Source organism: Medicago truncatula, chromosome 2 (assembly GCF_003473485.1).
Source record: "Medicago truncatula cultivar Jemalong A17 chromosome 2, MtrunA17r5.0-ANR, whole genome shotgun sequence".
In the NCBI taxonomy this organism is placed as follows: Eukaryota; Viridiplantae; Streptophyta; class Magnoliopsida; order Fabales; family Fabaceae; genus Medicago; species Medicago truncatula.
In genome coordinates, this window is record NC_053043.1 from 49,844,010 (window position 1) to 49,870,400 (window position 26,391).

The 26,391-nt window shown below is 32.9% G+C and overlaps 3 protein-coding genes and 1 non-coding gene across 4 annotated transcripts; 2 read left to right on the top strand and 2 right to left on the bottom strand.

Annotated features, from left to right (window-relative positions):
* Positions 1 to 3,059: 3,059 nt before the first annotated feature.
* LOC11442003 (protein NRT1/ PTR FAMILY 1.2) lies at positions 3,060 to 6,502 on the top strand. Its single transcript, XM_003597681.3, has 4 exons — positions 3,060 to 3,272; positions 3,390 to 3,607; positions 4,494 to 5,044; positions 5,401 to 6,502. The coding sequence occupies exons 1-4, from the start codon at positions 3,167 to 3,169 to the stop codon at positions 6,302 to 6,304; spliced, it is 1,779 nt and encodes a 592-aa protein (XP_003597729.1). The 5' UTR covers positions 3,060 to 3,166; the 3' UTR covers positions 6,305 to 6,502.
* Positions 6,503 to 6,599: 97 nt separating this feature from the next.
* LOC11431445 (protein PLANT CADMIUM RESISTANCE 8) lies at positions 6,600 to 7,854 on the bottom strand. Its single transcript, XM_003597682.4, has 4 exons — positions 7,611 to 7,854; positions 7,254 to 7,325; positions 6,954 to 7,166; positions 6,600 to 6,820 (listed from the first exon to the last, which is right to left on the bottom strand). The coding sequence occupies exons 1-4, from the start codon at positions 7,747 to 7,749 to the stop codon at positions 6,729 to 6,731; spliced, it is 516 nt and encodes a 171-aa protein (XP_003597730.1). The 5' UTR covers positions 7,750 to 7,854; the 3' UTR covers positions 6,600 to 6,728.
* Positions 7,855 to 11,298: 3,444 nt separating this feature from the next.
* Positions 11,299 to 11,401, top strand: LOC11423287 (U6 spliceosomal RNA). Its single transcript, XR_003009695.1, has one exon. It is a non-coding gene; the product is annotated as a U6 spliceosomal RNA (small nuclear RNA).
* Positions 11,402 to 14,158: 2,757 nt separating this feature from the next.
* LOC11425783 (golgin candidate 5) lies at positions 14,159 to 25,450 on the bottom strand. Its single transcript, XM_003597686.4, has 20 exons — positions 25,138 to 25,450; positions 24,748 to 24,912; positions 23,381 to 24,405; positions 22,306 to 22,377; positions 21,614 to 21,688; positions 21,098 to 21,212; positions 19,342 to 19,403; positions 19,196 to 19,243; positions 18,587 to 18,871; positions 18,439 to 18,498; positions 18,223 to 18,306; positions 18,066 to 18,131; positions 17,881 to 17,979; positions 17,584 to 17,802; positions 17,061 to 17,175; positions 16,758 to 16,978; positions 16,111 to 16,170; positions 15,734 to 15,847; positions 14,757 to 14,831; positions 14,159 to 14,663 (listed from the first exon to the last, which is right to left on the bottom strand). Exons 2-20 carry the CDS (start codon positions 24,902 to 24,904, stop codon positions 14,637 to 14,639), a joined length of 2,979 nt encoding a protein of 992 aa, XP_003597734.2. The 5' UTR covers positions 24,905 to 24,912; positions 25,138 to 25,450; the 3' UTR covers positions 14,159 to 14,636.
* Between the last annotated feature and the right edge of the window lie 941 nt (positions 25,451 to 26,391).

The window sequence follows — 26,391 nt, forward strand, 5'->3', positions numbered from 1 at the left end:
AAAAAAAAGCTATTGTGGGATGGAGAGAATAAAAATTACATAAAATATTAACATTATCACCATTGACAGGTTATAATTGATGTGTTATTTATTAATGTTTATTTTTACCAACATGTTATTATTTATTAACTAAAAGAGTATACTCATTCCTCTCATATTTTAATTGTCACTTAACATCTTTTTGTCTCAAAATAATTACTACTATCACTTTAGCATATAATGAAACATTTATTATGTTTTTTCACTAATATACTTTTACTTATTTTTTTTAGGGAATTAATATATTTTTATTTATTGAATTTCACCGACTTAACTACTCTAGTAAATACAATTAATAAAAAAATTTAGTAAATGATATTAATTTTACCATTAAAATCAACACACCTAATCATTTAATTTGTTACCTTTTCTAAGGCCAATACTTTCCACTAATATACTTTTACTTATTTTGTTTAGGGAACTAATATACTTTTATTTATTGAATTTCACCTACTTAACTACTCTAGTAACTACAATTAATAAGGTTTTTAGTAAATGATATTAATTTTACCATTAAAATCAACACACCTAATCATTTAATTTGTTATTACCTTTTCTAAGGCCAATACCTAAGACATGTTGTTACCGGATCTTTTCCAATCCATCTCCATTTATTCTCTTCATTAGTATAATTTGGGATGAATAAAAAAGATATAGACTCATTTAATGTCACATTGAGACTAAAAATTGAGTGTCGTTGAGTAAGATTCCAAGAGTCAAGATGTGAAGTTTGGAGAATCAAAAAGGAGGCTCTTAGAAAAGGGTTGACGTCTTTTAGAAAAGGTTCGTAAACATAAGAGAGGAAAGTTTTTGTGAGCAATTTGGGTGAATCTTGGGAAACCAAAATAGAATATCCGTAGGAAATCAAAGTCTAAAGGTTGGTTTCTTTTGGGGTTAAATTCTAGAGTTGGAAGACAATCGAAAAACATTGGATAGTGAAATCTTTGAGTCTCTTGACCAAATGAAGAGATTCGATAAAATGGTAGAAATTATGATTACTCTTGGAGAGATTGTTGAAACTAATTGCTTGTAATTTTTTTGTATCTGTTTGCAAAGAAAACTTTAATAATGAAATGAAGAGATCTCTCTCCTCCAGATGTTGTTCCTAACCGTGTTAACAAATCCTTGGTGTGATGTTCTCTATTCTCTACTCTCTTTATCTAGTTGTTCTTTGGTTTGATTGCGATTTTACTTACACGTGATTGCTAGGTTAAATGTAGACCTTTTATTGGTGATTACGATGATTTTGATTATCAGTTGTCATTGATACTTGTTTCATACATCTAAATTTATTGGTGTGATTTTGAATCTCAAATTTAAAACAAACTATTTTTTTAATCATTTGTTAAGTATATATATAGTATCCACTAAATTCGACGATGACTCTAGTCTCTCTTCTGAACTAGGTCTTTCTTTGTGGTGACCGGAATTTAAACCTCAACTTTATATATATTATGCACTGTCCTTATCAATTAATTAAGTCAAGCTCACGAGGACCTCTCAACTAGGTCTTTTAGCTATAAAGATTTAACTCAAAGTTTCCTAAAACGATGTGCGTATAATTCACTCAAACCAATGTAATGGTATACTATTTGATATCATAATATTATTTTTTTTAAAAACGTAATCATGATGCTTATATTATGCCTATAAAAATTTATATCATAAAATTATATCAGACGACATGTAAAAATAATGAAAATTAAATATCTGTTTAACATGAGTGTAGTTCTTACGTAAAGAACTATTTGTGTATCATTCCGCAATTTTGAACAAGATTCATCTGGTTTCCACAAAAAATAGAAAAGGTTATGGTGACTTTTTGTAAGCACTTCCATCTGACTAGCAAGTCGTTCAATTCTGACGAAATCTTGAAGACAGGCTTTGTTGATTAAAAAGGAAGATGAAATGTTCCTATAGTTTGGAATTACTTCAATTAACAATATATATATCATCCGATCATTATTATTATAAGCAAAAATATACATTTTAGATTCATTCAATTAATGATGAATATGGTCATTATCATATACCACATACATCATTTAATGAATGAATCTAAAATATAATTTATTTTTTTATAATAGTGACTGGAGAGTATATGTCTTCAAATTGACGGAGACAAGTCGACCGAAGGTATTAAGGCGGCGATGATTTAAAATTTCCAGGTTGTGCATGTGTGTTGCGTCCCTTTTTCTGTTTAATTTTATTTGTTGAAAAATGACCACATGGCAGGGTATTTTTTTTGAGAGAAATATGGTTATAATATTTCATTAGCAATCAATTTGGTAATACATGATAGTACAACACTAAAGATATTGGAGAAAATAGATAAGGATGTGGTTACCCTTGCTAACGGATCGACAACCTCGTTTATTTACCTCCTAATAAATTCGACATGAGAATTTGTTAGATGCAAATTACAAAACTAAATGATATTGGTCATAATGGGCTCCAAACTTGATGATATCAGCACTATCTCCCTTAAAGTAATTAGCAACTCACTTCGAATCCAACTCGAAGTTCATATTTGCTAGTTGTAAATCATGAATCCACGTGATAGCATGATAAAACCCCAAAGCTTAAATGATTTGATTTATAACACTGCAAAATGAATGAAAGTCACTCTAACGTTCCCTTCCGGATCCGTGATTAGCACACCCTAAACATGTTAAGGACCGCCGCCACCGCACATGATTCATCTTTTTCATAGTACATATTTGGATATACTTTTTTCAATCACTAGTAAAATAATGTTGATGAATCATAGTTCCATCCCAACTATTGGGTGAAATTGCTTAATTCGTACAACACTCATGCCAAATTGCAATTGAACAAAGCATATCACATCATTCAAGATAGTGTGTACTTTCTCATATATTTTAACTAATTCAAATCTTTGTGATTCCTCTTTTAGAAATAATTAATTCGACATAGTCCAATGATGTTCCAATATATTCAGACAATCTTGCAGTACTAAGTATAATAAAGTCTCTCTCCAGAAGATTAGTACGGTTGACACGTGCATGAAAATTTTGAACTTCACTTGACTACTTCTTTCTCTGATATTTAAATCCTTCTCCATATAGGTTTTCTTTCTACTAATTAATTAAGCTGAGACCAAAGCATGGAGAAGGAGTTATTGGAAGGAGCAGATCCAGTTCATGATGAACTCATTCATGACGACAAAAAAAGACGCAAGGGTGGCTTCATTACCATGCCTTTCATCATAGGTACACAATTTTCATAATTAACGATCATATTATATATATGTACGAAGTACACAATTTCGTGAAAGAAACTAGCTTTTTATATTATGGTGTTTAAATGAATGATTATTATTATTGCAGCAAATGAGGCATTAGCTAAGCTGGCTAGTGTTGGGCTTATACCAAACATGATATTGTATTTGACTGAAGATTACAGGATAAGAGTAGTGAAAGCAACAAAAATTATGTTCTTATGGTTAGCAGCTACTAATTTCAGTCCTTCTGTGGCTGCTTTTGTGGCTGATTCTTATATGGGTCGCTTTCTTGCTATTGGTTTAGGTTCAATTCTCAGTTTTCTGGTACCATCCTTTCTCTTTATTTATTTATTTTGATGAGTTCCTATTTATTTAAATGTGAACAAAATCTTATATTGTCTTAGATTTTTACATTTGGTCTAACTCGTCCTTATCAAGATACTTATTTACCTCTATTTTTTAATACATCTTCAATCAATTTATAAAGCGAAACGTGTCACTTATTATAAATTTTTATCAAGAGACCTATCTTACCTATATTTTTTTACGTGGAACTTAGATTTTTCTCTCAAATATATTGATTAATATTTTTTACTCCACTTTTTTTTTTAAAGAAAGTACTCCACTTGCTATTATTTTGTATTGAAAACTAGCACACTCGAGAGTGATGTGTATAATAATATGTTGGAATACTTCCAAAACATATAAAATTTGGAAAATTACATTTGATAAAATCTATGTAATGGTCCCCTCAAACAAAAACAAAAAAATGTAATGATCACTTTCAAGTTGATCTCAAGAATATTCTCAAGTGTTTTTGTAAGGTAAGATATAGAATACGTTTGCTTAAGATAATTAATTCGAAAAATAATGTTTTATATAAAACACTTTATAGGATTAAACTTATTATGTACCAAAAATAAATAAATAAATAAAGGATTAAACTTGATTTTATGCTAAGAGCTTGATCAACGACCTTGGAAGCAATTTATTTGCTATAGTGTTCATATGAATTGTGCAACTTTGCCTAGCTAGTTACTTTTACTTTGTCATTGTGATTTAAAATGTAAATTTTTAATTAATCATCCATCCTATGATCTATAATACGATTCGATTCACAATTCAAAAAATAAGTCTTTGCATTCATGATTTGAATCTCGATTTGATAAATAAGAATACGCGTCAAAAATGAGATAAATTTTTGCTACAGGGAATGGCAGTGATGTGGTTAACAGCCATGATTCCACAGGCAAGGCCACCCTCTTGCAATCATCACTCAACAGAAAACTGCCAATCTGCAACTTCGTCTCAAATAGCTATAATATTCTCTTGTTTTGCTCTCATATCCATTGGAGGAGGTGGAATTTCATGTTCCTTATCATTTGGTGCCGATCAACTCAGCAAAAAAACTGATCCTAAGAATCAAAGGGTGTTGGAAAGCTTCATAAGTTGGTACATAGCTTCTCAAGCTATTGCTGTAGTTTTTTCCATGACAGCGATAATCTATATCCAAGATCATCTTGGTTGGAAACTAGGTTTTGGTGTTCCAGCTGCCGTTATGTTCTTGTCAACTTTGTTGTTCTTCCTTGTTTCGTCGCGTTATGTCAAGAACAAACCACATAGCAGCATGCTTAGTGGCTTTGCTCAAGTAATAGTTGTTTCCTATAAGAACAGAAATCTCTCACTTCCACCTAAGGATTCAGTTGGAATGTATCACCAAAACAACGACTCAACCCTTGTTGCTCCGACTGATAGATTAAGGTTGAACTTGAATGCAATATTTTTTTCACCTAATATGATTGTCTAAATCGACTGAATCGCCAATTTAGTCCCTAAAATTGCAGGCATCCAAATGATTCCTGAAATTGAAAATACTCTATCACATTAGTCTTGTCGGATAATTTTAAGGACTAATTTGACCGATTCATAGAGCTAATGTGATTCAAGATTTTTAATTTCACGGACAACTGTTTAGGAGTATCAATAATTTCATGGACTATGTTGACACTTGGTTGACATGCTCTGCAATTTCAGACGATTTTGGCGATTCACTCGATCTCAATTAAGTATGATAGAAACAATAATAATTAACTTGAGGTGATACTTTTGAGTTTTAGGTTTCTGAATAAAGCCTGCATCATCAAAGACAAAGAAAAAGATATAGCCTCTGATGGATCAGCCTCAAAGAGATGGAATCTATGTACAATAGATCAAGTTGAAGAGCTAAAAGCCATCATCAAAATCATTCCCATTTGGTCTTCAAGTATCATGGTGTCAGTTAGCAGTAGCCAGTCCTCATATCATTTGCTACAAGCCCAAACCATGGACAGACACATCACTTCAAACTTTGAAATTCCAGCAGGATCGTTCGGTGTCTTCATAATGTTGGCAGTGTTCATAACTGCAGGCGTTTACGACCGTATCTTCCTTCCTCTCGCGTCAAAGATAAGAGGAAAACAAGTTACTATCAGTGCCAAAAAAAGAATAGGAATTGGAATTTTTTTCTCCATTCTAGACTTGGTAGTTTCAGCAATTGTGGAAACTATAAGGAGAAAAAAAGCAATTCAAGAAGGATATATTGATAATCCAAAAGCAGTTTTAAACATGTCTGCAATGTGGCTTATTCCACATAATATCCTCTGTGGAATGTCAGAAGCATTTAATGCAATAGGACAATCAGAATTCTATTACTCTCAGTTTCCAAGCAGCATGTCAAGCATTGCGGCGTCGCTGTTCACCTTAGGATCTGCTTTTGGAAACCTACTTGCTTCTCTTATAGTCAGCATTGTTGATGACATTACTTCAAGAGGGGGAAAAGAGAGTTGGGTCTCGGATAATGTTAACAAGGGTCGTTATGATAAGTATTATTGGCTTCTTACGATAATGAGTATTCTTAATATAATGTACTATTTGATTTGTAGTTGGACTTATGGACCAAGTGATGTTGAAGCTACATCAGAGAAGGAGGAACGGTTAACTATACGAGCGAGTCGCGTTCATCATGAAAAAGAGGCCTCTTAGGTGCAGAATCCAATCCACAACAAATTGTTAACTTAATAATAGTCATGTCATGCTGGTCTGGTCTGGTCTGGTCACAATGTAATTAATTAAATCTAAAACTGTTTGCTACCAAAATTAGAGAAGAACTCAATTTGGTTAGTACTTGGTATTTCTTTTTTTTACTTTTTTTGGTTCTGCCATTCAAGGTGTAACAGTTCCATCCATGAATAAAATATATTTGAGCACCATGGTTGCATCTTGCAATTTAAGTTACTAGTCTCTACTTATTATACGTTATATATTTGAGACAGAAAACTGTGAAATTGCCAACTTATAGCATTATTTTCTTATAATTCAGTTACAAGCATCAAACACAAACACAAAAACCAATCAAAAGAAATAGAATTTTCAACTTATTTTGAAAGAACTGATGAAATAGCTGTGATCACTTAGACATGAATTGAGTTGAAGGAGGATTGTTCAATGTTGGATCACTTTGATGTTTTGAATGCTGTAGTGCAAGAATTCCATTCCACCCTGCACTCACATTTTTTGTTATAGTTGTCAATTTACAGTCACTTTATAAATGAACATCTTTATTTATAAGAAGAAAATGTAAAAAAACTGAAAAGGGTAAATAAAATATAAAAGAATGAGGTGAATTAATTACCAAGAGCAGGGTCAAGTCCTCTAATTTTGAGTTCTCTGAACTCTTGACATAGGGAACAACAAGGACAAAAGATGTGAGAAATCACATCAGTATGTGGAGCTTCCACCAAATCATACTTCTTCCTTAGCTTTGTTCTGTACTTTGACCCCATAATCCATTGAGTGCACAAAGCAGGCATCATTAGCAAGTAAATGAAACTTCCCAGATGACAACCTTACATTATTACAATTAACAATTAATTAGAGCATTTTCATTTTATTTAATCAAATACATGGTGAGTTGGGGGTTAGAGGTACTCACTAAGTTCTCCACCATCCAATACTTCTGCTATCTGTCCAAATGTTACACAAGGCAAAAATGCTGTCATAATAGCTGCAAACAATAAAAAAAAAAAAAAAAAAAAGGTATATATGAAATAATTGAATGTATTTATACATGTTGATGTCGTGTTGGTGTCAGACACAGATGACATGACATGTGTCGGATTCGGATACACTTTCAAGTGTCGGTGCTACATATATCTGTGACAGTTCATGTGCTCAAGAATTACTTAAGAACTTCAACAGGATTAGATATTTGCCAAATTTCATCAAGTTTTTTGTTTACAATTTTTAACAAAGGTTGAAACAGATAAATAAACTAGTTCAATGAAATTACCATTTGTTTGGTTCTCATGACAGTCAAATAGTCCAGTACTCCATGGACTCCCAACTACTTGCTGAATTGTATTAGCTGAATACCTTGAGCCAACAACAGGTTCCTTCTGTTGAGTCTTCTGCTCCTCAGTGGTCTGCATCTTCCCTTTCTTTTTCTACAAATTGTTCTAACAATGATAGAACATAAAAACTATACAAAGAGCAGAATGAGCTTGTTGTTCAAGTAAGTTAATGATCGTATATATATATATTGCATGTTAGAATTCTAATGTTTGCTTATAATATTATCCATTGCATGTTGGAATTTGAAAAGTCATTGGACCATAATTAATTTTGGTTCAATAATTTTTTTTTTTGAGGGATTTTTGGTTCAATAAATGTATAGGTCTATCCGAATGTAATTTTAAATAGATTCCTCAACTAAACAAAAGTTATAACTCGATTTCTGAATTTGTTAATGATTTGTAATTAGGTCCTTGAACTTTAAATAGTTTACAATTAGGTTCGTAAATTTAGGAACCCTTCACGGACCTAATAAAAATCATTTAATTGTTTAAGATGGACCTCATTATAAATTATTCAAAATATCAGGGACTCTAGTAAAAAAATAAGTTCAAAATAATCAAATTAAATATTTTTGACAAACTCAATGATTCAGTTACAAAGTTTTTTAAAATTAAGGAACATATTTAGAAATTTTCAAATAATTTAGAAATCAACAAAACAATTAAACTTTTTTTTTTTTTTTTATAAAGTTTAGAATTTAATTTATACAAGTCAAAGACAACTAGCTTCATTTTTATTTTTTTTGACTAAATGACAAGTAGCTTCATATACCCTTCCTCATCCTATTGATAAAAAAGAATAGTATATTATATAATTTAATATAAAGTCAAAAGAATGGAAAAATGTATATTAAATTTTAGTTAATCTCAACGTATTAAGCAGTCTTCTTATCCTGTATAGCAAGCTGTGACATGCATGAAGGTGGACAACTAGAATTAAATTGAATTAATGTCGTGGATACAATTTGGATACAAACAAGACATGGAAATTTAACAAGGCTAATAGCCGAAGTTGTTGACACCTAAATTAGGCACATGTACCTGTCATTTTTTAGTACTATTTGATTTTATTTTAGTGCTCAAAATACCGTAGGAGTTCGAAAATATGGTTTGATATTTCTAAAATACCTTTGGAGTTGAAGTGTTATCATGATACTCATTTTTTATGGGTCACTTTAGTTTTGAAATTGTAATGAAAAAACTAATATGATCGAAAAATTATTTTTTATCAAATAACCTAATGGATAAAGATTCACCTATTTTTCTTTCCATTTTGGTCTCTTTAAGTTATAAGTTTTAGATATTTTGATCGCTTACATTATTAATTTTAGATACTTTGATCTCTTAAGTTAGAAATGTTAACACGAGAGATGACCAACGTATCTAATGTTTCTAATTTAAGGGACTAAAATGTTTAATGCTTACAATTTAGGAGACTGTAACTTAAAAGACCTTATTAAAATGTAAAAAACTTAAAATGAAATATAAGGGATAAAAATAGAACGAAAAAATACTTAACGTGATAAAATGAAACTTAAAAGATCAAAAACATAATTTGACCTTACCAGTGGTGTTCAATGATATAATTCGCCTCCCAATATTAAAAGGACATTTTAAGTTTCTTTTTAATGGAGTATAAATGAAGTTGAACTCGAGTTCGATTTTTAAATAAAACAATTATTATTCATATTTCATTTATTTTATGGTCGAACTTCGAATTATTAAGGTCCTCTTTCTCTCAGAATCGGAGGATTAAAAAAAAAAATACATATATAGAGATTACGTTAAAAAAAAAACCAGTATAGAGATCAAGCATTATTTCCCCTCTTTCAAGGGTCAGCAGAATACCTCTAACTATAAAGGTCAAAGCCATAATGTGAATGTGAATACTAGTTTTTGTGGCTATATTTCCATTGAAATTGAAGGTCAACGGACCTTTTAAGTTATTGGAATGTTGAGTTGCATGGTTGTAAGTTTTTTTTTTTTTTTTTTTTTTTTTTTGAGGGAACATGGTTGTAAGCTTTGTTTACTGAATATCATTATTATTTTGTTTGTCAAGACATTACTCTTTATCATAACAACCACATCAAAGGTAAGACTAAAGTGACTTGTTTATTAATATATGCATTTTATAAGACATTGGACCGAACCTGCAAATTCGCTGAATGATTTGAAAACAGTAAGTAATAACAACTTGTTTATTAATTTATGCATTTTATAAGACATTGGACCGAACCTGCAAATTTGTTGAATGATTTGAATACAGAAAGTAATAACAATAATATATACAAATACCACATTTTTTGTTCAAGTAGGTTAATAACTGAATCTCATACATTTATTATAGAAAAGTGGGGAATCTAAGATTTAAACTTTAACTCCTATATATTATTGTCTCTATAACTACCAACTGATTTCTACTTACAAGATATATTTGTATAAGAATTGTCCCTACAGATACAAATAACATATTCATATATGATAGATAAAGAATTATGTACCTTTAGAATTTTAAGAATTTATAGATCATGAGGAAATTAAAACTCGTAAGCAACGAAAGATGAACTATCATTATGGTCGTCTAAGTTTTTAGGTTAAATAACCGTCTAATAGAGCATGATTAACTAACATATAAAGACGAGGAAAATATTATGGTCATGCTAATATAACATGTGTCCTAAGTTAAACAATCCAAAATAAAAATATTGAGGATAATATTATTACGGTGGAATTGTTAAAATTATAGTAAACCAACTACATTTTACAAAAGCTACGCTTTGTAGCTTCCGTAAAATCACGACATCTCACACTAAATTCAGCAACCTCGTCGGGATACCAAACATAGAAGAGAAATTAACAAAATTGTGGATACCCTTATACTAAATTCAAAATTTGTTGACTTAACTATCTATATATTGAGCAGCAAGCTTTATTATTTTACTTTAAACAAACAAAGATTATTTTTTTTTTCCGTTCCAAAGTTTTAATTATTAGTATTGTTAAAGAATCAAAGCATATGCACTATATATGAAACGTGTGCGTATATATACACCAACAGGCATAACAACACAATAGAGTTTAGAACCTTAATATCAGTAGTTCGACATTTTTCTTGGTCCAGGACCAGGAAGTACCTCGTACTTTGCTATAGTTAACAAATGAATATAGGATCTATAATGGAAAAAGAAATAAAATAAGTGATAGAAGCAAACAAGATTTCAACTAGGTAATTTTTTTCACAATATATATATAATATAATAATTTGACAGCGAAGAAAACCTAAATCAATACCTTATATATGAAATTATAGTTCCAACAACAAAAGTAAATTCTTATTAAGAAAAAAACTAGTGTACATTTATAGATAAAACATAAACAACAAAACGTCATAGCCTAAAGCCTAAGGGACAAATCAAGTTCAATAATTCCAGTATGACATGTTTGTTTCTTAATGGTACGGTGATCAACGGATGTGGCCTCCTTTATTATGCCCTTTTTTTTAAGATTTATTATTATAGTTAACGCGTAGTTGTTTTTTATTTAGAAAAATTAACTACTAATTCAATGAGTCATGTGGAAGAATCCTTTAATGAGGAACTTGCTATTTTCAAGCATCAAATATATGTCCCTTCAGGGACATCCGATAAAATTAAAACAATACATAGAAGATTAACATGGCTCCTGCACAAGGATGACACGCACCAATCGAGAAATGGTCCAAACATCAAATATATTATTGTCCCTCTCAATAAAAGTACTCCCTCTAGTCCTTAGTATAAGAAAATGTTTTTAAAAAAAAAATTGTTCCCATTTATAAGAATGACACTTTTCTAAGCGGCTTTGAAGTGTCACGTCAGCGTTGACCGAGTCAAAATTGGTCTAGGGGGTCAAAACTGCCAAAGATGCAATACATAGGGGCTGTTTTGTATTTTAATTAGTTAGGGGATCAAAATCGCAACTTCTTGAAACATAGCGACCAAAAGTGCAATTAAGCCTTTTTTTTTTTGAATTGGAAGGTTGTTTGTTTCTCTGGATATTCAGAAGGTGTGTTGTTGGGAGAAGACGACAAGGAAACGAGAGGGAAAAGGGAGAAGATGAAGCCAGTGATATTTTGGTCTTTTCGCAAGTTACATCAGCTAATCAATGACGTGGCACCGATTAACTGGGTTGAGGGATCAATTTTTAAATGATTAAACTTTGCAAGGGTAATTTGTCAGGATTAATGATTACATGGACCAATTTTTAAATGACCTCCAATTGCAGGGACGAAATACATATTGAAGCCTCATAATATTTAAGGTCAAATGATATGAAATGTTTTTGGACCATCTTGGTTCTAACTTCTAACATTGTATTGTGAGGAGTACTTATTAATTTGTGGAATTCCCTCTCATTTACTGGTTTGAACAAGCAGTCTCTTTCTCTTCCCTTATTTTCTAATCCTTTCCCACTAAGTCATTGTCTTCCGATCTTAAACGCCAATTCCTCTACATCTTTTTTCATGTCATGAAAACTGGAAATTTAGACTAATTTATGGTCATATTTTGATTTTCCTCATTAATTGCCTAAGATTTTCTACATATGATTTCAACCCAATCCAATTTTTCAATTAAGTCAATTAACTCAATGTTCATTAGTCGCAGCTGCAGCATACTCCAGCACCAGAGCTTGAGAGTGACCACACCAGGGAGCATAGAACTCAACCATAAGGAATTGGTTCTTTTCAATTACACTGGTAAAGTTTTGCTCCTTCAAAACGACAACGTCTTTTTCCTTCATTTCTTGCTACTTGAACTCGTCTTCTATGTGATGGTCCAAGCCGGACAAGTTGCCAAAGTCGTTGTCCCCTTCATCGTTGTCGTCGAAGTGGTGGAGGAATCTCCAAGCTCATCAAGGGAGTTGAGATCTTCGTCGCCATCATTGTTGTTTTGGAAAGTCTTTTTTGCAAAGTGAAAGAGAAGGTGGTGGAGGACTTCATCCATTATAATGTGAATCAATTACAAACACTAAGATATATCTTTATCTACATGACAATACCTTATATTTCTCATTAGAAAGATCCGCGTAACTAAGTCTCGTTGCATTTCCAAAGTCTGTCTACAACTTGGTACTTTGAAGAGTTTACATCAATGATAAGATACAAGTACAGAGTTTACTCACACAGAGAGAATGATGACGTTTCTAGCTCAATACAAGTGTATAATATTTTGATGGAAAGTGTATGAAATGAATAGCACTTGTGTCTTTCTTTATTTCAAGTGTAGCTTTTTCTCTTGCGCTTGTAAGTTTGGTGCTATTTCATATGGGAAAGTTTATGGATCAGTTTGGTTTTAGTCATTTGATCAAAGGAAGACCACAGTATTATCATGCTCTTTCACCATTAGATTTTTTTTCACATTTTCTTTCCTCCATGTCTCTCTCACCCAACAGGCAAACACCACCACCGATTCTCCTTCAACCATTCTACGTTGAACATTTTGATTTTGGGAAGATGGGATATGGGTGCTTTTCCTTTCTCTTTTTTCCTCAGTTTTCATTTTGACTCTTTCATCGTTTTTAATGATTTTAATTTTGTGGGTATTTGATTTTAGTTGCAAGCATTATAGGAGATGATGCAGAGTGTTCCTTGTTACAATTAGATTTACTCTTTCTGTCCTTGTTACAACTATATTTCTTATTCCTTTTCCTTCATTTTTCTTTGTTTTCTGATATGAGTCTGGCAGATCTTTGTTATTTTCTTCATTTTTAGAGCATGCTACAAAAACCAATTTTAAATGCCATGAACTTGTTCATCGAGATGTTGAGCAAGTATGAATAACGGTACCCTTAATTTGTTATTTTTATGATTTATTGGTTATTGTTCTTCTTCATTGAAATAAAATTCCATAGACGGAGGTTGAAGGCAATAAAAGTGAAAGTTAAGCCGTGAATGACACTAAGAGCTTGATGAAGAAAGAATATACATTGTAGACAACCTATAGTAAGATCAATGTTCCCTTTAAATCTGATGGTTAAAAAAAAGTTTCCCATGGTGGGAAAGGATTCACCTTTCCCATGTGAAATGTCACCTGTAAGTTTGTCAATTGTTGTACTTTGCTTAGAGCTGGGGGGCTACTTATATAGGCAAGTAAGATTTGGCTGTTGCAACATGTATCCCCTTGATGTTGTAAGTGATCGCAGTGTTGTAACTTTCATGAATATTTGAGTTGTTGAAAAGACTTGTGCTACTACCCTTGCGATGGCCATGTCTTCATTCAAGTTTCTCTCAGGAAATGAGAGTGTAATTTTATGTAATGTATTTTGCATAAAGGGGAGGAGGAGGATAATATATATTGACATAAGAGGGGGAGGGTAATGTAATTCAAACATCTAATAGTAGAGAAAAGTGTAATTTACTCAAACATGTTCGATAAAATTTAGATACAAATCTAAAGCCAATAAAAAGATTCAATTTAAAAATTTATTTTATTGTTAAGTCATAAAATCGTAATAAGGTACTGTATTCAAATAAAATAAAAAGTTACATTGATAGTTGCAAAGGCATGCTAATTGTGATTTATAATACACCAACTGATTTGCATGGAAAAGGAGGGCCCAGAAAAAACAGTAACATGGTCACAGTAATATATATTTTGTTTATTTGTATCATCACGCACTCGAAAAGAATCCCTATATCTCAGAAGATTCTCACAGACTATACAACATTCCTCAAGTCATAACTCATAATACAAATCATATTTAGCAAGGGAGATCGTCAATATCAATATATGTTGCCCAGACAAAGTATAAATCCTTTCTTGAAGACCTGAAAGGAGTCATTCTTCAGAGTCTAAAGGCACTAATCTCCAATGTACTGTTACTGTGCCAATTGACATCGTACACAGCTCAAAGACATGGCCATCGCAAAATGGTTGCTAGACGCTACTAGCCTTTCCGTTCCCCAAGCCCCTTCTTCGGCTAAATTAGGTTGATGAACTCATTATCTGGATCTGTAAAAAAATATATGGCATGGTTAGATTAAAGAAAATAATATAAAAAGATAACTAGGGCTTCTAAGTAACAAAAGATCTTGCTTAAAGTACCTTATTCACAAGTAAGTTGACTTGTTCTCTGTACATTTCCTTTAAATCGACAATATCCGCACGAAGTTCCTCCAGCTAAACACATTCAATTTTGTTCAGATAGAAAGTAGATAACTTTTCTATTTATAATTATGTGAAAGGAAATCGGATAGAATAATGACAATATTTTAGAGTCAGAGGCTTGCATAACTAACTAGTTTAACCCATAAATAGTTATCTTTTCTCCATTGTCCCTCTCTGTATTTAAGGCCTAGTGTGTCTAGTGCTTTTTTATTTTATTTTGATTTATCAGATTGTACGGAAGGAGAGGAATCCAGTTATGCGATGTCTGGGCTCTTGAATATTTCAACCACGAGAAAATTTATAAGGTGAACAAGAGTGAGTTCCTTCTTAAATTTCTAGGAGTGCAATTACTTTCCTTAAAAAAGAATTTGCAGGAACGACAGGAACTGTCCAAACTTGTATCTGAACAAAAAATATCTTTCAGGGTGAGTTTGCTTCAAGGTCTGGTTACCATAAATATTTTGGAAAAGTGGATTGGGAATAAAACATTTCCATGTTTGGTACTAGTTTATAAAATCATTTATAGGTATTATTTTATATTTATGGAAATAAAACACAACAATAACTATTCACTTCCCTCTGTTTACTTGTTCTATTTTTAATATTTTAAATTTCAAATTAAATAAAGGGTCTTGTTAACGAGTGCCCTTAGGGCACTCTTTAAGGATTCCAAATAAAGAAATTATTTCAATGCATTTATTTAAAAAGCTAAACATTTCAATTTTCAATGCATTGAATGCACACGTTTTCATAAAACCTTACTATTTTAAACTCTTAAAGAGTGCCCTTAGGGCACTCGTTAACATTTCCCTTGAATAAATTTTTTAAAAATCCTAGAAATATCAAACACTTACAAAACACAAACACCCCCTAAAATATCGCTTTTAGAAAGCAAAATTAGGTGTAAAAATTACCTCTTCATCACGTTCACCCATCAACTCCAAAGCAGCAGAGTGCCTCCTCCTCAGTGCTTCTAGCTCTGATTTTAAGCCAGGCAGCACAGCAACCTCTCCACGCAGCTTTTCACACTGCAGTGTGGATATGCAAATTGTGCTCAACAAGGAAATGGACCAGAGGATAATTGTTAAAGAGTTATTAAAGTAAGTTGCTAGGGTTTAGTCTTGAGTATATGGGCTTGATCACATGTCTTTCTTTTGTATTACTCTCTTAACCTACTAACTAACTAGTAATATAAATATGAGGGTCACTACACATTATAGTCTATCCCATAATAGTATTCTTGCGTCTCCTTTCTCTCTTTCTACGGTAATATACAGGATGCTGAAATTACCTGTGCTGTCAATTTGACCAACTCTTCAGCAAGAGAATCACGAATAGATTCCAGTGATGCCTGAAATTTTTATAATTAAAAAATGTCATCATTGTATTCTAAAAATAAAAAATAAAATTAACATCAACATCAACATCATATGATCTAATAGCTTAATATAAATTTCATTACTTATACATTATGAGAAGTTCTCAATGACAAGAAACAATAGAGCTATCAACTGGATGGTATGTGTTAGGCCTCTAACAAAGAATGTTTATAAGAGGAGAGGAAAAAATTAATCTGTGCAGTAGACAGTTATTTATTTTATAACTAGCAGTTATTAAGTTAGCTATGTGTGGTGTGTGAATAAAAAGGAAACAGCCTGTCATTGTTGGTTATCCAGGAAATATTAGAGTGGCTATTTGGAAAGGGAGAGATCCCAGTCTCACGAATCCTTGGTAGGAATTGTATCTTCATATGTGTGTTCTGTGCAACATTTCAATTATGTTTGTGTGCAAGTGTAAGTTCTATCTCCGATTGAGAACCTTACTCTAGATATTACTCAATAATTAACAGTCGCTATTCAGTAACTTAGGCTATTGGTACCAGTTTCTATCAGCATGACGCCAAATATTAAACTAGAGAATGAAGGCAACGAACCATACCAGGCGTGACATATACGAAGCAAGTTCACCCTCCTTCTGGCGAAGGGCAGCCTCAAAAGAACTGGGTGTCATGCTCTTCATATAGTAAGGACTCATGCTTAGTTCTCCCGGATTTCTCCGTTCAGAAGAACTGTCAGATGAATCCAGTGATGCTTGAAGAAAATAGCTTTCTTCCATGCTTCCAAGAGAGCTTGCAGTAGAGAGTTTTCGGGAAAGATTCCCTACATCATAAAGTATATTATAGAAAATATGACAGACAAGACAACTGAACCGAGTGATGTAAAGAGAAGCAGAGCATCACACCATTCTCAAAAGCAGAATTATGCTTTGTTGTGGAAGTTTGTTCTGATGATGGCGCAGAATGAGCGCGAACAGTCCTTTCCAGATCTGATCGAGCAGCCTTTTCTTTTTCTATTTCCTGGAAAAAATGACATAAAAATCACAAAGGTTCTAATAAGATGGATGGAATTCAACATTGTTACCAACAATAACATATCCCATCAATTTTTTGTTTTTATTTTAGTATATGGTTTCAGCTCCATAGCTTTCTCACATGTTCTACATCATGTCGCTAATATTTGTTATATCCCAAGCATCCACATATGTTTTGAAATGCCTAAAAAAGCAAGTTGGCTTTCTTTTGTTACATTTTTCAGAAAAATTCATCAGCAAGAAACCAAACAAATGTCTTTGGCTGGTACATTCAATGACCAAAGTAATGGAAGAATTGAAAGATAAGATAAATTTAATGCAAGAAACCAAGAGCTTCATATAACATGGATGTCACTTTAGGATGCAAGTTTGAAACCCTAAGCAGAAACTCTACCTGCTGAAGAAGCTCCCTGTGTATCAATGCCTCCTGCAACTCTTGCTTGTGTTTCTGTCTTATGTCTCTAATCTCTTCCTCAAACTGTCTAGCACGACCTTCTTGAGTGTCAGCTTCCTCCTTTGCCGCAAGATATTCCTGCCTACTTTCAGCTGCCCTTTGTCTCTCCTTTTCAAGGGTCCTACTTAATTGAGTTTGTTCTGCCCTAAGACATGAAATCTGAAATTCATTGAAGTTAGTCACACATGCACAAAAACCGCCATTTAAGACACGATTTCACTCAAGAAATTGCAGAACCTGAGCCTCAAGAACATTAATTCGAGACAAGGTTTGAGACAAGCGATCATTCACAGATCTCTCTCTTTCTTCAGCAGTTGCAGCTTTAGCCTCGGCTTCCTGTAGATTTCATTGAAAAAGATAAATAAATACAATAATAACTAGTAGGAAAGATTCTAAAATTAGAAGTAAATTATTCTATAGACCTGTAGTCGAGAATTAAGAGTTCTTTCAACAGCAGCCCAAGCTTCAGCTCTTCTGGCATTTGAATCCTGTTATCAGGTGAATTCTAGTTCAGCACAGATCCCACTCAGCAGAACAAAAAACAGAAGGAAAAGCAATTCTCGATCATATGTTTATTACCTGCATGGCTTCAATTTGCCTTAATAGTGGCCTTGTAGATTCTGGAACTTGTGTAATCAGTTCCTCACAACGTCTTTCACTTGCCTAGCAAATGCAAGTCAAATTAGAAAACTACCAAATGCGCAAACACCGCTACTAAAACTTCAATAAAACAAGGAAAAACAGCATCCTCAAAAAGTTAAATAACTGACAGACAAGCAGAGAGCAGGGGCAGACCTGGTAACGTTTTTGAAGATCCTCGATGTCTCTACAGAGCATGTCTTCTTTAAAGACAGCCTGGATATGGATGAAGGAAACAGTTGAATTAAATCCTGCGAAAGTCAATTTAGTAAAAAGAAAAGAAGGCAGAAAACACAACAAAAACCTGCTGTTCCTTTCTACTTAATGTTTGTCTCAGCTCTTCAAGTGCCTGGACTAGCATAGATTCACGTTCCTCGGCTTCTCTTAGACGACTCTCTAGCTCAGTTCTTGCTTCATTGTTTGCTCGAGCCTCTGCTAATGCTTCAGATTCCTTAGCAGCAGCCAAAGCATTAGTGTAATACTCTTTCTGCACTGCGAGTTCATTTTGATGTTTTTCTATTGTTTCTTGCAACAACTTCTCTGTAGCTGTCTTGTCCCTCTTGATGCTTTCTACTTTATTCTCCTCCACCTGGATTGCATGTCATCAACCAAACAGCAGCTTAAATTAGAAATCCAAATAACATTAGGAGTGTCAACACCTACTACTTTAAAACGGAATTTGATGCTTTCCAAAGACATAGAGGATCCACAGCAGTAGTAGCACACAAGAATAAATCATAAATTACACTTGAGACCTAAAAGTAATATGACATTTATATAATTACAATCAGTGAAATGGGATTTTTACAGCCAAACTATATCACGAAGAAAATCTTTTTCAACAGAGTAATAACTTTCAAAAAAGCAGCAAGAAAAATAATAACTTTCAATAATGCTCTTGGTATTCACTTACCTGAAGTTTAGTAGTCAAACCTTTTTTCTCCTCCTCAAGATCTCTAATCTAGCTTTCATGAAAAAAGGTAAATATAAGATTCATCATTTACGGATAGAAAAGGATTTAAGACTCTTGTAGGAAGATAAAATAAGTACTCTGCATACCTGAGCCCTAAGTTTCCTTATTGTAGATTCTTGAGTAGCCTGTTTTTTGGAAAGCTCTTCACCTGAGATGAAGGAAAAATTTAATCTTAAAAAGGACCTCTATAATCAATCGCTAGTAAGTAACCTGTTGGCATATGCTTCAATAGAGAAAGTTTTTGATTTAACAGCAAAGCCCTTGAGATGAAATTATCCATTTTCCAAGCAGAGCGGAGAACAGTAACAGACTCACAGGTCACAGTTCAAATACAAACTAGACATCATTCTTCCTTAATTTATCCCTTTTTCCCAAGGTTGTTAAAATTGCTAGTTAACTTGTGGAAATGATTTCACGAATCTAGGTATTATCAATTTCGAGTTGACTCTGCTGTAAATACGAATTAAGGCAAACTTGGAAATGAAACCAAGTTTACTCAGCTGGACTTGCAGCGAACTCGGTAAACTCACAGGGAATTTTTAAGAGTTTATTTTATCTTTTTTCTATCTCATTTTTTACATTCAGTTCCTTTTCCTTTTTGTTAGTTTGATTTTGTTCACATAAACTTTTTGCTTTATAATTGAGATGAAATTTTGAATTATGGATGCATTTATTGTATTGTATAAATGTATGTCATCTAAATATTATTTTTTGTCACAATACGAGTTTTCTTAAACTCTCAATTTTGACAGCCTTTGTCTTTTTCTCTTTTGTTGACATTATTCAATCCTTTCCACCAAGCGAACCTCTAAAAGAATTAATTTGAAAATATGTTTGGTCAACTTTTTCATCTATAACCTTAGATCCCAAGCTGTAGTGTCCATCAAGCTAGGTTTCAATTTTCAATTCCAACTATCAAAACACCAAAGTAGCAGTCACTAAAATTGAATTGATTAAACACTTTTAACCTTAAAATTCTTGCCTATAAAAACTTGAAAGGAAAAAATTAGTACGCACGATGCATCTAGTTTGTTTGTGCTATGAAACATGGTTATCAGAAGGACGGCCTATTTTTTGAATCATGAATCGAATCTTGTTTTGAATCGTAAGATACATTATTAATAAAAATATGACAATTTTATGTAAAAACAAATGACATGACAAAAAACATAAGCTAGTGCATATGAACCTCAAAATAATTCAAGATTCAAATAAAAGTTCACATAAAAAAAGGCTAGCTACACAAAGTTGACAAGATAAAAGTGTGTGGCTTCAAAGTTCGGGGGCAAGCTGTAATCGACTGGATTTGATGCACAAAGTGGTTGGTATCGATTGGATTCAGTTTTGACTGATCGTATTTTTTTTCTTTCTATTTATGAAAAAGTACAGCTAAAATAAAAATAGTTTGTGTCTAAAATCAAAATAAAAAATAAATGCATAATATTTAAACTTAAATTACAAGGTTAAATTTATCTTTTACTATTTTTATCGATTTCTCTCTACTCATTTCTATTCATCCTACCTGGAGCAAAGAAGTTTTTGTATTATTTCTCTCTCCTCTATTCTGTTTATCCAAACAATATAAAACTTCTACTCCACTTCGCTGTTTCTCTCTTCATATTTCCTTCGTTTCTATTTCTCTTGGCATCCAAAGATCGTGTTATTGCTATAGTATTTGTCTAAAGAAGTATCGAACAGAACAATTTAGAGTTACAGTTTTTGTCATTTCAGACTTTGTTGACATATCTCTAAAAGAAACATCCATATAATCAACCCTAACAAGTTCCGTATCCACTGAAGTCAGGATAATACAGATTTAGCTTTGATTTCAAATAGTATTACCTTCTGCCATAACTTGAGTGATTATTTCATCCTTTTCCTTCAATAGAGCAGCTGCATCACTTTTTTTATTCTGCTCTCGACGAAGCGTATCCCGTTCCTTGGTGAGAGCATAAACCTACAATTAAATACAAAATGCATGGAGTCTCATAACAGTTTTAGTTAAAAGTATACCCTTAAAACATATATGTAATATCCAATAATCCTTTTGATAAATCACAATTTTCAAAATCCAAGATGAATTTCTAATACCAACCCCTACAATGCTTAGCATGCTCGTGATCTCTAAAATTGAAATTATAATACATGCTATCATCCCCATAACTCTTTTTCTTGGCTAACAAGACTTGTGTCATTTGTGACACGGTATATTGTTTTCCATGACAAAAATTTCAATTATAACTTTGATGTACAGATTGAAAATGTTGTACACAATTTTTGAACAAATCATTTTGAGTTACATTATTGAAAACTTTGTTGAATAAGGACAGGAAACATAAGATTTATGACAAATGATACCTTTCTCTCTAGAGTTGAAACCCTCTGATGGTATTCCTCTCGCAAAGACTCAACTTCAGCTTCATTGGACTTTCTCTGCTCCACAATTATCGATAATTAAATAGAAATATTTTTAAGAACGTTGGGGTACGGGACACATGACAAAAGAAGGGAAACAGAACATGCTAATTAATTAGTTTACAACAACAACAACAACAACTGAGCCTTTTCCAACTAAGTGAGGTCGGCCACATGGATCAAATTACAACATAGTGTTCTATCATACACCATCTTTCGGTCCAACTCATTAATTTCCAAATCTTTCCTAATAGTTTCTCTGATAGTTTTTCTAGGTCTTCCTATGCCTCCAGTGATCTGAGTATCCTCCATCTGATCTACTCTCCCTACTACATAATCTATAGGTCTTCTCTCTACATGTCCAAATCACCTAAGCCTATTTTCTACCACCTTTTCTACTATAGGTGCTACCCCAACTCTCTCTCTAATATGGTCAGTTCTAATCTTATCCCATCTGGTTTTACCGCACATCCAACACCAAAAACACCAAAGGATTATCAAATAGAGATGTACAAAGGAAAACAAATACATAGTGTTCAAGGAAAAAAAAAACTACAATGCAGCATAGTGTATGAAAAAACTACTATTAAAGCATAACATGATCCTAACTACCATTTATTGAAAAATAAATATACCTTTAAATCTTCAATTAAAGCTTTGAATTGTTCATTCTCATTCATCAATTTTGCTATCTCATCAGCTTTAGCCTGCAAAGAGAACCAAGAGTAAAAAATTGTGATAATACATACAACACTCTCATGGCTGCAAAAATTGTACATAGGAGACAAAGGTTGGGAGCCTGGGAGCATAATTAGACAACACATGTAGCTTTTTGGACATATAGATACATCAATCAAGAAAATCACATCAAATGATTTTTCGCCAACAATGATTCATAGCCTTTAACTTATCTAGTCCATGACGTGTCAGCTTAGTGGTAAAAGCTTGAATTTGTAATCTCAAGAGACTGAGTTCAAATCCCCTTAAATACAGTTGTAAAATGGTCATTAGTGTCACTTTATTTAACAAAAAAATTCAGAAGATATAAGTTGGTTATAGATGAAGAAAAGGGGTAAAATGGAGCAAGAAAACAAATTACAATAAAGTGAATTAAAAACTTAACTATTTAACACCACAAGGCAATCTTCATGATCTTAGTTTAATGTACAAGAAGCCTAGCAAAATATCCCTTAGGCCATAGCCAATAAGAAAAGTACAATTAGGCCATGAAGAAACTTCTTAATCATAACAAATCCTGCCAAGTGCCAAGAGACCATATGAACACTTGTTTTCATGCTCAAAATGTAACAAGATATGAACCCTAAATTGACTTGTCTGGGAACTTGTTACAAAATAAATATGCATCACAAAAGCTTTCATTGCTAATACCAAAAAGAAAAAATTTGTGAAGTTTACTTCTCAATCAGTCCACAACAAAGCAAGCAAGCATATCTATGACAGTGAATTAGAAACCTTAACAAGAAGAAAAGTTCAACAGCAGAGCAAAACTTCTTCACTTTAATAATAGCTACCTTGAGACCATGTGAACATTTTCATGCTAAAAAAATAACAAGATCGGAGCCCTACATTTTTTTCCAATCTGGCCACTTAGAACACTATTCTTCCCATCTGGACACTTGCAACAAAAATGAATGTGCACTCAAAAGCTTTTTTTATTTCTTTAAAGATTATGTAGAGTTTATGAAATACCTGAGCTTGTCTTGCAGCACCTTGTAATGCTGCCTCCATCATTTTCATCTCCCTCTTCACCCTCTCCAACTCAAGTTTGGAATCCGAGTCATGCATATTTTGTGTTGAACTCAAATGCTGCTCTTTTATGTCTGTTTCAATATTATTGGCATGGTCCCTTTCATTTTCCTCAACAATTGTCTCATTGTCATGTGAAACCAAATCAGATACCACCTCAGATGATTCATTTGGAGTAGCAATGGACTGGTGTTCATTATACGATTGATCGGTGCTATTGGATTCTTCAGAAGCTATGGAATGTAGAACAGAAGTGTCTGTATCATCTCTTTTCTCGGTATCGTCTGATGTCTCGGGTTGAACAGAAGAAATTCTCTCTACATTCTCCTCTGTGTGTACCCTCTCTTCTTCCTTACTCTCCTCTTCTGTCTCAACTCCAATAGTATCATGCACATCACTAGTACCACGAGACTCACCAAGCTCACTAGTACTACCCTCAACTACATCATCTACAATGTTAGAAACCATGGGCTGCTGCGTCATAACTGGACTTTCCAAGGTTCCCACTTCAGCAATCTCTTTCTCTTCAGAATTGCTAATCGAATCCGAATTCTCGGACTTCTGAATGGGAGATTCGGGTAATTCAACAGGCATCTCCGGTAACTGCTGCTGTTCATCCTTTCTGTGGTCCAAATCCTGTACAGTTGTTCCATCCACTGACTCTACATGCTCACCATCTTCTTCTGTCTCGTGCACTTTATTTTCCTCTTGTACAGTGATTTCTTCAGCTTCCACATTGTCTCTTTTATCTGTTTCAATGACTTCTTTTCCCTCAGCCACAGGAACATGATCCAAAGACTCGGGTTTTTCCTCTGCCATCTCAGGTTCAGATTCTAGCTTAGAGGATTCAATGTTCTCCGATGTTTCTTCACTATCTTCCTCACCTTTGTTCCCCATAAAGGCCAAGACAGGGTTAAATAGCGCCTTCCCATCAGTAGGTATAGGCCATGATCCTGAAGATTCTGAAGCTGGAAACGAAAAGGGCACAACTCTAATCAGCGTAAAAGCTAATAATTCTCCCCACCTTAAGAACAGACATCAAACCTAACATATCAAAATTCCTATCTACAAAACTTAAATTTCTCACGCGATACAACAATTGATTCAGAAGACAAAGATAAGCAACAATGAAGCACGGACATAGACACCAACACCTGACACGACACGGCACGACACTGACACTAGTAATAATTTAAAAAATTATATCATTGAATGTAATCACATGTATTCATGTCGTGTCAGACAGGACGCCTTCAATCAGAAGTGTCGGTGCTACAAAGATAGTGAATATGATCTGAAATAGAAATTACCTTGTTCATTATTACTGGATTCACCATCTTTCTCTTCAAAACCAAGAGCATTATCAAAATTCTTCTCGATACTCTTGACACTCTCTTGAAGCTTATTCACAGCTCCCGCCAAATCAGGGAAGTTCCCCCATGCATTTTTCGCATTAAACCATGCCATCTCAAAACCTACACACCAATTCAAAACTCAAAACTCTAATCCACACACAAATTTCAGATCCCATAAAAATCATGAAAATACAATCAAATTCAATTCATACACCACAAAAATTCAAAAAACAGTTACGCATATAAATAAAACATTAAATCAGAAACTGGATCAATGCAGAGGGAATGAATATGAATATGAAAAGAATTAGGAAAAGGATTAAGATCTATAGTGAAGAAGCTTACCTTAATGAATGAATGCGTATGATTCAGTCAGGAATTTAGATCATGGTTAAGCTTGAGCTTAATTTATGAAATGAATCATTGAAAATGGACAAAAAAATAGGAAGATTGTCGGTGAAATTAATTAAAATCGTGTTAAATAAGATAATTAAATGATGAATTAGGGTTACGTGTGCGGTTTATGAGAGAAAAAGTGAGAAAGCGGGAATGGAGGTTGGATTTGATGAGCTCTGCAAAAACTCAGATGATGGATCTTTTCTTCCTCCAACGCTTTTCTAAATTCTTTCTTTCTCACACTTTGGGGATGAGTGGAACGTTGTCGTTTTGGTTCGTTTTTCTCTTTCTTTTTCTTTTTTGGTTATTTCTTTTTACTTTTCTTTTTTATATTATTTTGGTAAAGAACTGTTCTCTGAATAATAATAAATTGGTCCAAGTGATAAGGGATTTGAACACTTAGAAGTTCCATTTCTAAATCATGAGTATAGAAGAAAAAAAATCTAGATCATCTTAGGTTCTCTAAAGAAAATTTGAAAAACGTACTCCAAACGATTTCTAAAATTTAGTACAATTGATAATATCGTTATTGTTAAGTTGAATATCTTTTATGGTGCCTCAAATTCTTCGTTTTGTGTGTGTAAGTTTACAGTGGTGTTTGTTATTTCGTCTACAAACAACAACAAATAAGTACTCCAAACTTGTTACAAAGAAGATATTGCATATTGCAGAGAGAATAAAATGTCTAAATTTTTTTCTTTTAAGATTTTAAATTTAAAATAAGATAATTAAAGATATAATTAGAATTATTGTAAAAAGAGATATAATCTATCTTCCTGTTTAGAATACTTTTAAGATTTTTGTTTTATTTAAAGATGTGATTTAGAAATATGTTTTACATTACAATTTACCTCTATAATTAAATATTCAAAGGATTGGCAATTCACTCATAAATTTGAGCATTACAATGGGTAGACCAACCAAGACATTATTTTAATTTGAGCAACTAGTAGCACCAAAATTGAACATGTAGTAGCCTAGTAGGGGTGCGACACGATACAAACATGTGAATACGTGAGATTAAATTACTGGTCTGGAATGTATGATTGATAATACAATCGAAGCGACGAACTACATTTGAAAATAAACCTAAGCAACGAACTCTATTTGAAAAAAACTACAGGTCTAGAATGTTTGTATGAAATGCTCTCTTAAATTGTATTGTACTATCACCAAAAAAAATTGATAACTACACGCACGAAA